Source organism: Papaver somniferum, unplaced genomic scaffold (genome assembly GCF_003573695.1).
Source record: "Papaver somniferum cultivar HN1 unplaced genomic scaffold, ASM357369v1 unplaced-scaffold_76, whole genome shotgun sequence".
Classification (NCBI taxonomy): domain Eukaryota; kingdom Viridiplantae; phylum Streptophyta; class Magnoliopsida; order Ranunculales; family Papaveraceae; genus Papaver; species Papaver somniferum.
In genome coordinates, this window is record NW_020650526.1 from 410892 (window position 1) to 421408 (window position 10517).

Below are 10517 nucleotides of genomic sequence, written 5' to 3' on the forward strand. Positions count from 1 at the left end.
GAACTATGCGATTGATTAAGAAACACTCAATCACAAATCATGGGTTTAACGGTTCTACTAAAACAAGTTTCGGTTCTACCTCCATGTGAGTACTGTGCATAGTCACACTAGCTTTCCAAAATTCGGTTGAATAGGTACTAGGATCGGTTCCCCACATATATATGGTATCTAACTCATATGTGTTTCACATGTCCATAGGATCGGTTCCCCTTTCTGCTACAAACTTATTGCACCTCATACAAGGATCGATTCCCCTTTGTGATGTGTTGCACCTCTTCATAGGATCGGTTCCCCTTTCTGCTACAAACTTGCTGCACCTCATACAAGGATTGATTCCCCTTTGTGATGTGTTGCACCTCTTCATAGGATCGGTTCCCCTTTACCCAGATTCGGTTCAACAAATCACAAACTCAATACCATCTCAGGTGATTACTTAAGATCGGTTTCACTAATAAAAGTCATACCAATACATAAGTCATGCCTTTGTGAATAGTTTTACCAACACAAATGAGTCGTGAGCGGTTATACTAAATCACAAATATTGGATTTTCACAAGATATGCAATGATAACAATCTCAATAACGTCTGGCGATTTCCTTATCGATTCATAAACAAGTTTATGAACTTACTTCCTTAAAACACATGTAAAACATTGTTTCCTAGGATGAAATCCTCACCTCATACCCATACATAATCACAATAGCATTTAAACGATTATGTCGATGTCTTATCTACAAAGTTTAATGGTTAAGCAATAAACTGCATATTGTATTCCTTAATACTATGTCTATCTAGAGTGTTCATGCTTCGCAGTTTTGTTTTCAATATGCACGACTTGAAAGATACGTTAGGGAATGAAACAGTTCAAGTCAAATATCACTAACCTCAAGTGGAAGGATGATGTTGTCGTTGTAGCTTCTTACTTCTTCACTTCTTCAAGTCTTCGCAATACTTGTAATGTCTCATATCCTAATACTTTCAAGCTAACCTATACGAAGTTGACTCTAGTACATAATCAAGCGACTCTTAAAATGAGTTTTGATTCACTAAAATATGACAACCAAACTTGACATACCAACGCTTGGTGGATTCAACCGAGCTATGCTCTAACACTTTAAGATTGACACGACACTTCAAAAGATTCCAAGGACCTCTCTTGAGAACAACAGCCATGGTATCTTTGGTATAAAATTTGAATAGAAATATATTTTTGTCTAGGGCTCGAACTTCTTTGGTTTTCCACCTTTCCCATATATCTTTAGCAGCTTTTCTAACCCCTTCTGTTTCAAAGGAGTCTTCTGAAAAGAGTTTCCCTATCAAGGTATTACCCCAATCTTCCTGAGCTTCATTCAGAATAGCTTGTTTTGACAGACTTTCTTTCTTGGATAATAAGGAACTCAAAAATGGGTTTAGCTTGGGGAGAATTATCTATATTTAAAGATAAAAAATGAATTCGAATATCATAGTAAATGACGAATCGAATATCTTTTTTATCTTTGGAAAAAGATAAATGATAACGAGATTTTTCCGAGATAAAATAAACTGCATTGATTTGAAACAGGGTCAACTGCTTTTAATCCGGCTTCCAGCTTGCATGGTCGAGAGAAACACGCAAACACTGGGATCCTCAGAGAGTGCAACAAAGGAAGCAAAGGGCAGGGATTGACAGATGAATCAGTAGTAGGGAGGAAGAGATCTGGTTCTGGACTACATAGTATCTGGTAATTTTTATATTGTAATCATACATATATGTGATGTCGAATATTTAAGCTTAGATGACATACTTAATCACCATCATATGCAGATTAATGTTAGTGTGTGTTACCTTGGTTTAGCAATCATGTTTGACTATTTCCGCGACTCTTATATCATTGTTTACTTGGATTATATTGTAATGTGATGCATCTTTAGGAAGCTAATTTTGTTCAAAGAAGTGGTTGGTTCACATCATAGCACCTAACATTTCCTGTGTATTCCTTTTGGTATATAGCATGTAATGGAATGACAAATGTGTTCTGTATCCAGTCTTAGTCCAGCACATCTTCCTAAATAAAAGATTAGTTAGCTTTTTGTCATTCACTTTTGAAGTTCTAACATAACTATGTATCTGCATGTGATCCAAGATTATTCTTGTAATGTATACAATCTCGCTATATGCATGCTCCTATGCTGTTACCAACCAATAAGGAATACGCTAGCATACAATTTTTCCTGTTCGCTACTGACCTGGATCTGGTAAATCAGAAGATGTATTGCAGTTCACAATTCTAGACCACGGCTTTTAATACTTCTAGCATAGCAGTCAACACATATTTTATTTTGTCTTGTTTGCCATGCCTCGCAACCATGCAGGTTTATATTTGCTATGTATAAATTTTGTCTATTGTAGTTGTAATTTTGCAAATAACAGCTGCACCAGATCTTTTATTCTATGCTATTCTCATCATGTCTTGTCCCCATTAAAGTTTTTGCTGTACTATGTTCAAACACCTGTTGTCGTTTGTATCTTAACAGTGTTTGTATTTTGAAACCTATGAAGTTGGATGTCTTGTTCTTACAAATTTGAGTTTGCTCAATCCTTCCAGGCAAGAAAATAAGAAATGAAAAAGTTTTACTGATTCCTTGATAACAATTTTATCAGTGAATTGAAAGCAATAAATTCCACAATTACAGTGTTTGTATTGGTCGTTAATCCACATGCTACACCTTTAATGATTTGAAATCTTTGGTTTTATTCGAGAATTGGTGGTGCTGAGGCGGAATTGTATTTGTGAAATGTTAACTTGTCTAGACTTCCATTAGCGTACACCAAAAGCAGTTCTCTGTTCCGTCTGCAATAGCCTAAAAGGTGTGCCGAGTTTCGGCACCAAAGCTACGGAAAATACACTAGCACTAGTATTCTTGAATAGAAGTGGATGAGAATAGAAAGCACGACCTATTTGATATGTGCCGTTGAAGTTGAAGTTGTTGGTTAACCTAACAGTCCAGTCCGATCTCTGAAGTGACAAAGAAACACGACCAAAAAGGCAGAAAGAAAATAAAAGGCTGAATAGAAAATCCAAATGTACTCGCAATAACACAGATGAATCACTTCCATTCATTCTTTATGAAAAACATTTGAAACTGCTCGTAGTTTTTCCAACTTACGGCATTGAGATGATAAAAACTAAGCGTAAATCTGGAAACAAAGTTCCAGTGCAAATATAGTTCAAGTTATTCCACATTCGGAACATAAATAAGCAGAAAACATATCCTACAACAATGCAACTGTATAAGATTATATCGCCTGGATATAACTTATCAAGAAAACTACGAAGTAACCCTTTCTAACCAGTGTTCTGCATTCCTGCAGCTAAACCTTTCATGGTCAGGATGAGGGTGTCTTCAAGACCAGGAGCGTAGTCACTTGCCGGGTTCAGCTGCACCAGCTCCGCCGCAGGCTTGTTGGACTCCAATATATCCTTCAACATAATCTCCTTAGAAAGATGAGGCCTCAATTTCACATGGAAGCTTGGGTCTCTGATTCGCTTCAGTGTGTAGGCTTGACATACATTTAGGGCTGTGATGTATGAATCACGAAGTCTTAGTCTCTGCTTCAAGTGTGGGTCCCCTTCAAGAAGATCCTTGTGGTTGGCAATCTACAAAAATGGCAAATTAAAATTCATCTTCTATACATATGATGTAGTAGTTTTGAGTGTCAATCAGTTGTTGGCCTGAAACATGTTTGATAATTACAGGTTTACAACTATAACATTGAGTTGAATTTGGATGTTTACCTGCAGGAGAAGACTCTTGGTTTCTTCGTAGTTGTTTCTTAATTTTTCTCCGAAAGACCAAAGATCTTCTGACACTAAAAGCTTGTCATACAAAGCAGCAATACCTGGGTCTCCCTTAGCGAACACCATTTCTACCAAATCGATGGTGACTCTGAAGAAAGGCCACTCATTGTACATCTCTTGTAGCATATTAAGATTCCTCACATCTTTCTGAATAATATGTTTGAATGCTGCCCCAAAACCTAGCCACACTGGAAGATGGAACCTTGTCTGGGTCCATGCAAAGATCCATGGGATTGCACGGAGTGATTCAATACCTCCACTCGGCTTTCGCTTGGATGGGCGACTACCAATGTTCATCCGACCGTACTCCAACTCTGGAGTTGCCTGTATTCAAGAAAGGAAAAATAAGAAGGATTTGTCAGTGTCATTCAGAATGCCTCCTAAGCTCAGAAATTAACTGTCTCCGAGGTTGTAGAACACTTTTTTAAAAGCCTTTTTCAAATAATTTGTGCTCATACTGAAACATGTAACCGTTCACCAATAGATACTTACGCGACGGAAGTATTCAACAAATCGAGGTTCCTGGAAAACGATGGAACGGTATTCTTCTGTTGCAACAACAGCCATCTCGTCCATAAGAGTTCTCCATTCGGGCTTTGGAGAGATAGGAGGTTTCATCCCATGCTCAAGTGTAGCAGCTGTGAAACGCTGAAGTGTTCTGAAACACAAATGCTCTTCCCCAAATGACTGTTCAATGACTTCTCCCTGAACCGTAACACGAAGTGAACCATGGACTGTTTCTGGTGGTTGTGACAAAATAGCAAGATGGGTGGGCCCACCACCTCTTCCAACAGTCCCACCACGACCGTGGAACATTGTTAACTTAATTCCATATTCTTTGGCAACCTTTATAAGGTCTTCTTGAGCCTTATATAATTGCCAAGCTGCAGAGAAACGGCCAGCATCCTTTCCGGAATCTGAGTAACCAATCATAACTTCTTGTTTACCATCAATTCTGTTCCTGTACCAGTCAATTGAGAAAAGACGGGCCAAAGCAGCTGGAGCAGACTCTAAATCTGCAAGCTTCTCAAACAATGGCACAACCCTCAATGGTTGCTTCACATGGCATTCACGTTGAAGGAGTTCGACGGCAAGAACATCAGACGGTGAAGTTGCCATTGAGATAACATAGGCACCAAAGTTATCTGCAGGAAGTTCTGCAAGGACATGGAAAGTGTTCAAAACATCGGCAACTTCTTCAGATTGAGGAAGATCAGGACCGAATAGGGGGCGCTTGCCACTGAGCTCCGATAATAGCCATTCTTGTCGGCGTTCCTCGGACCAGTCACGGTAAGATCCAATACCTAGATGATTCGTGATGGCATCAAGAACATCAGTGTGCCTATCTGATTCTTGCCTTATGTCCACTCTAACAAGGGATAGACCAAAGGTAGAAACCTGACGCAAGAAATCGAGAAGGCTTCCATCAGCCACTGGTCTATCTCCACAAGCGCAAAGGGATCTGTAACAAAGCTCAAGAGGCTCCAAGAACTACAAAACAAAGCACGGAGAAAATCAGAAGACACAGAATTTCCAACAAAAGGATAAAATATCAAAATATTATATGCTGGTGGAACTTATACGCACACCAGTGTAGCATACAGATAAACACAAGTTCGGAGTTCATACGCTATTCTGTTCAGACAATATAAAGAATTGGGATCAAAAACACACCTGTTCGATGTTAGTGTAAGTTGCTTCCTCAGGAATGTCAGAGATTGTATTTGTCAATAAATGGCGAGAACGCTCACGTGTCTGATATAGCTTATCCCTCACATCTCCAAGAACAACACGATAAGGTTCAGTTGGAGGAACTTGTTTCCAGAATTCTGCATCCAGAAAAGGTCAAGGATCAGTAAAGCTTTGTCAGACCCGGCTGAAAGTTTACATTCAAAGTAAAGGAACAATATCAAAGAAGCCAGCATGAGAGAGATACCAATGTAGTGTTTTGCATCTCTCCTTGAGTTCCTGTGAAGTTCCTCTGCTCGTGAACGAAGTTCATCAGTACAACGCCACATGGACAACTGTAAAGAAAAAGGAAAAGCGATTAAGCAAACTGTAGCTGACTTAATGAAGCCTTCCTCACTCATAAAAATAGAGGAAGCAAATGGAAAATAGGTTGGAGAGATTCGGTCTACCTCAAACATAAGCTCCTCTATCTGAGAGTAGTACAAGTTTGCAGCCATCAATCTAGCCAGTAAGCATACATCTCTAGTAACCTCTGGGGTAACCCTTGGATTTCCTGCATTCAACACCAAACATTAAGATATCTGGTGTACAGTTTAGCGAACATATTTCTACTATAAAGCCAGATAAGGGCTCTATTTGAAGAAGACCATTATAAATAGTTCATTATCATGAAATAAGGAAATACTAGGTGGCATTAAGTGTGGGAAAGAAATTGAAGTAGTGGAAGAAAAATGCTACAAAGAGAACTATCTAACAAGGAGGTGACGTACCATCACGGTCTCCACCCATCCAGGAAGAAAACTGAATTAGAGGGGCATTGTAAGGAACACGCTCATTTATTCCAATATTCTTCAAAGCTGTATCGATTCTTCGTAGAAATTTGGGGACTCCCTTCCAGATAGTCTCATGGAAGTAGCTCATCCCAGCTCTCATCTCATCTTGTGGAGTTGGTGGAGTTCTTCGGATTTCGTCTGTGCGAAATGCAGCTTGAATCTGCACAGGAAACAAAAAGCTCACTTCAAAATCTGCAGGTTAAGGTAACATTCTGGTCTGTTATGTACTATCATCACATTTTGTCACTCTTTTGTTCAGGAGTCGCCTTTTCGAATCTATTCTCTTGCTCATGTTTGTTGATTCGTGAATTTTACATGGCATCAAACATTGTCCTTATTGTATTCCTTATTGTATTCAGAGTTTGGTGGAAAAAAAAACATCAAATGATTAATCTCAAACAATCAGATCCAGCACTTACCACTGAAAATCCAACACGTACCACGTGAAAGTGCTCAAGTGAAGTGGTGCTTTAATAAATCTAGAGTTGCACTAGGCTGTTTCATTCGTATGCAAAATCTAACTAAGCCATCCTAAAAAAATATATAATAAATACATACACACCTCTCTCTGAAGAGCTTCATCAAGCTCTTGCTTGTCATCAGGAGTGATGTCCTTAGCGTACAACTGGGCCAAACAATTTCGAATTCTGTGGAAGTGGAAATGAGAGAACTAGTAAGTAAATCAATAAAACAAGTGAGCTTCACCATGCTTTCAAAGGGAAAAGAGTCTTTGACATAACAAAAAGAGACAATAACTACTGAAAAGAGAAGTTAACCTTCCATGCTTCTGAAGCAATGATCTTCGGACGGACTGAGTAGGATGAGCAGTAAAGACGAGATCTATGGTCTGATTCTTCAAAGCATCAAAAACCTCTTCAGGAGACTTTTTGAGATCAACTACAAGTCTCTTGATAGTCTCTTCAAAGTCAGATTCAGTAGTTGCAGAGTTCTCATCAGCGAAAACTCCCTTCTTGAGCTTGTTCCGTCTCCGGTAAGCAATCTGAACCTCCTCAGCCAAATTGGCCAAGTTAAGCATGTGAGAGAATGATTTAGCAATAACAATAGAATCCCCAGGATCCAAACTTGTTAACACATTACCAAGCTCTTCAAGCTTTTTAGGATCTCGGTTTCCCTCGTACTCGGCTGATAACTCATAACACTCCATAACCTGAAAAACATAATTCCAGTCCAATTTTCATTGCTTATACACAAAACATGATACCGAAACGAACAAACCACATTGAAATTCATTTCTTTGATTATACAATTCAAAATCAATGTAAACAATTCCATCTCCAATTATACTTTACAATAAGATCATCAGACCATTCAGACCTTTTATTAATGATATCAGAAAATCAGATCCAAAAAAATAAAACAAAATCTAAGCAAAATTGATGATCTCTAATATAAAAACAAAAATTCAACCTATAATTCCTGTAATTGAATCGAAAAATGGAAGGAAAAAAATGGAAAAAAATGAAAATAAAATGTAGTGCAAGTGGTAGAGTGATAGTATACTTACAGTTTCTCTGATATCATCGCCATGCAAATCCTGAAGAACATCCATGAACCGATCTAAAAGTAATGCATCGTATTCAATAAGTTTATCATCTTCAGATACTTTTCCAGGTGCTAACAATCTCAACTGGGCATCAATTGATGCCATTTTCTCCAGACTCCTAGCCATACTTCACAATCTCTCTGTAACAACACTCACTAGAGAGATTGGATTAGGATTTTGGATTATGAACCCTGTTTTTCTTAATTATGATCTTTGTGTCTTTGAATCGGAAAGAAGAAGAGGATGAGGGAAGTTTTATGAAAAGAGCGATGTGATCCAGAAGCTATGAGATTGGGACCCCTATATATAACTGAAGCTACTGAACCAATCACAATAAAATAATAATAAAATCAGTTTGGGCAAATAATTTCGGTTTTATATTATTTTTATTTTATTTTATTTTTGTCAAGTTTCTTCGCGTGGAAATGGAAAATTCTATTATTATTATTATTATAATTTAATTATCTTTTTACAGGTAGGTAGTATTATATGCAAACTGTGTACTCACTACTCCATAGTCGCTACTGCATGCTGTACCCGCTGCAGACTACAGTAATTCGAGGAGAATATCCAAAATGTACTCTCCCTATATGCTTTTTTGGTACAATAATTCTAAATTGATTATGGAAGGTCTTGAGAAAAACCTCTTAGAGTAGACCTTTTGATTTGGGTCTTGTGATTTTTGTGTGAGATTAACGTTGTTATTCGTCCAAAGAAAATTTACAATTTTTATAGGGTTCCCATGTGGCAGTGTCGTATAAAATGGAATTTATTTTACCATACGTAATGGCGGGATGGGGCCGGTCATTATTCATTCAACAAATCAGATGCATATGTTACTTGTGAAGAATGGTGTTTTCTTTGTTACTTTGAATTTTGAAGATTAGAGATCGTTGGTGGTATGAGTTCTCTTAATAGTGTTAAAAAATATGGGCTTAGAAGATCTTTCTGCCTAAACCTGGAAAACGTGGTGATGATTTATATATTACATTACTAGATAATTTGTTTGATGAAAGTATCGAAATATTTGGTTAATTGGATGACTTGATTTTTAAAAATTGAAGGTTGCAGATGCTGAGAAATTCTCAGTAATCAATGGGCTCTTCAAGGTTCATGTCATATTATTCCAATTGGTAAGATTTCTTCACTATTAAGCTTGAAAATGAAATTTATAGGAACTTTATAAAATCCAAATCATGGGAAGTGGAAGAACAATTCGTTCGATTAAGGAATTGGGAACATAATTTCTGTCCTGACAATTAAAGAGTTTTTGCTTCGTTTATATAGGTGAGATTTTATGGACCATGTCTTGGATTCTAAAAAAGAGAAAATTCTTCTAGCAATTAGAAAACACATTGGCCATCCAATTAAGGTTGATAAGGCTACGTTGAAATGTTAGTATTAGAGCATTTCTTGGTTGAACCCCCTGGCGTTGGTATGTCAAATCATTCTTCAAATTTGGATGCCAAGACATATTCTTGATTTAGTTTAAAAATCTTGTTTTGGACTAGTTAAATTTAAGAAGTAACATATGGAATCAAGGCTATTTTGAAGACCGGAGATTTGAAGATTATACGAAGACATCTAGTAACAAATACTTGATTATCATGTTTATTTTACCTCTTTATCTATCGAGATAAAGTTCTCACTTTTTGAAACAATTCTTATGACGGTAGATATACTTTTGTATTTGTACACGAAGAGTTTTGAACCTAAGACTATGGTGAAAATATCCATTGAACTTGGAAAGGTCTCCACGTTTTAGTGAATGAAATTACGAATCTAACGAGCCAAGAATCACTGAATTTCGAGTTATGACGGGGAAGTTATGAGTAATTTACTAAAGCTGAAAAGTGTGCCTAAAGGTTTAGTTCATGAGTAGGAAACATTACACGAAATTCTAGTGAAAATTCGCGAACTAAACCGCAAAAAACTTGACTTCAGGTTTATTTTAGTCAAGGTTACGATGTTCCTATCCTAGACAATGTGGCTTGAATTTTAATCAATTTAGCCTTGATTGTTCACTATAAAAAGAACTATCCCTTGGAAAATTGTGTGTGTTGCATAAGGTTGTTTTTCACATCTTTGTTCTTCACGAATAAAAGTAAAATTTTGAAGACTTTACTAGGGGATCGTAAAGCACGGGTTAGCTATCTTCTTCTTTGGTAGTTACAGAACTCGTATCTAGCTAATTACAATAATCCTTGTATACTCTAAGATGTTATGAGGTTGTTTAAGGATTATTTATCATAAATCATATATTTGATAGATCAAGATATCTCTAGAATATTTCTAGTCGATTTTTTGAGGTAAATCAATTAGGTTACATACGTAACGGGTAAACCTTAATTGTTGCATCTTCTAAAGAAAATTGACGTTTTTCTAGAAAATTTATACGAGTATCTTTTAAAGAGAATTAACATTCTGTTAGGAGATTTACAAGACTGATTCCTAAAGAGAATCGGTATTCTGCTAGGAGTTTTACAGGTACATGAATATAACTAAAGCAAGGTATTACATCTTGTCTGAGATCTGGTAATATATACGTAATTGGTGTAACAGCTTAAATCGGTGTGTGTTCAATTTGGACAA

At 37.0% G+C, this 10517-nt stretch overlaps 1 protein-coding gene across 1 annotated transcript; it reads right to left on the reverse strand.

Moving 5' to 3' along the window:
- Positions 1-3050: 3050 nt before the first annotated feature.
- Positions 3051-8211, reverse strand: LOC113344429 (phosphoenolpyruvate carboxylase 2-like). Its single transcript, XM_026588401.1, has 10 exons — positions 7887-8211; positions 7138-7529; positions 6924-7008; positions 6299-6521; positions 5978-6081; positions 5776-5863; positions 5514-5668; positions 4332-5330; positions 3777-4163; positions 3051-3638 (listed from the first exon to the last, which is right to left on the reverse strand). The coding sequence occupies exons 1-10, from the start codon at positions 8049-8051 to the stop codon at positions 3327-3329; spliced, it is 2910 nt and encodes a 969-aa protein (XP_026444186.1). The 5' UTR covers positions 8052-8211; the 3' UTR covers positions 3051-3326.
- Between the last annotated feature and the right edge of the window lie 2306 nt (positions 8212-10517).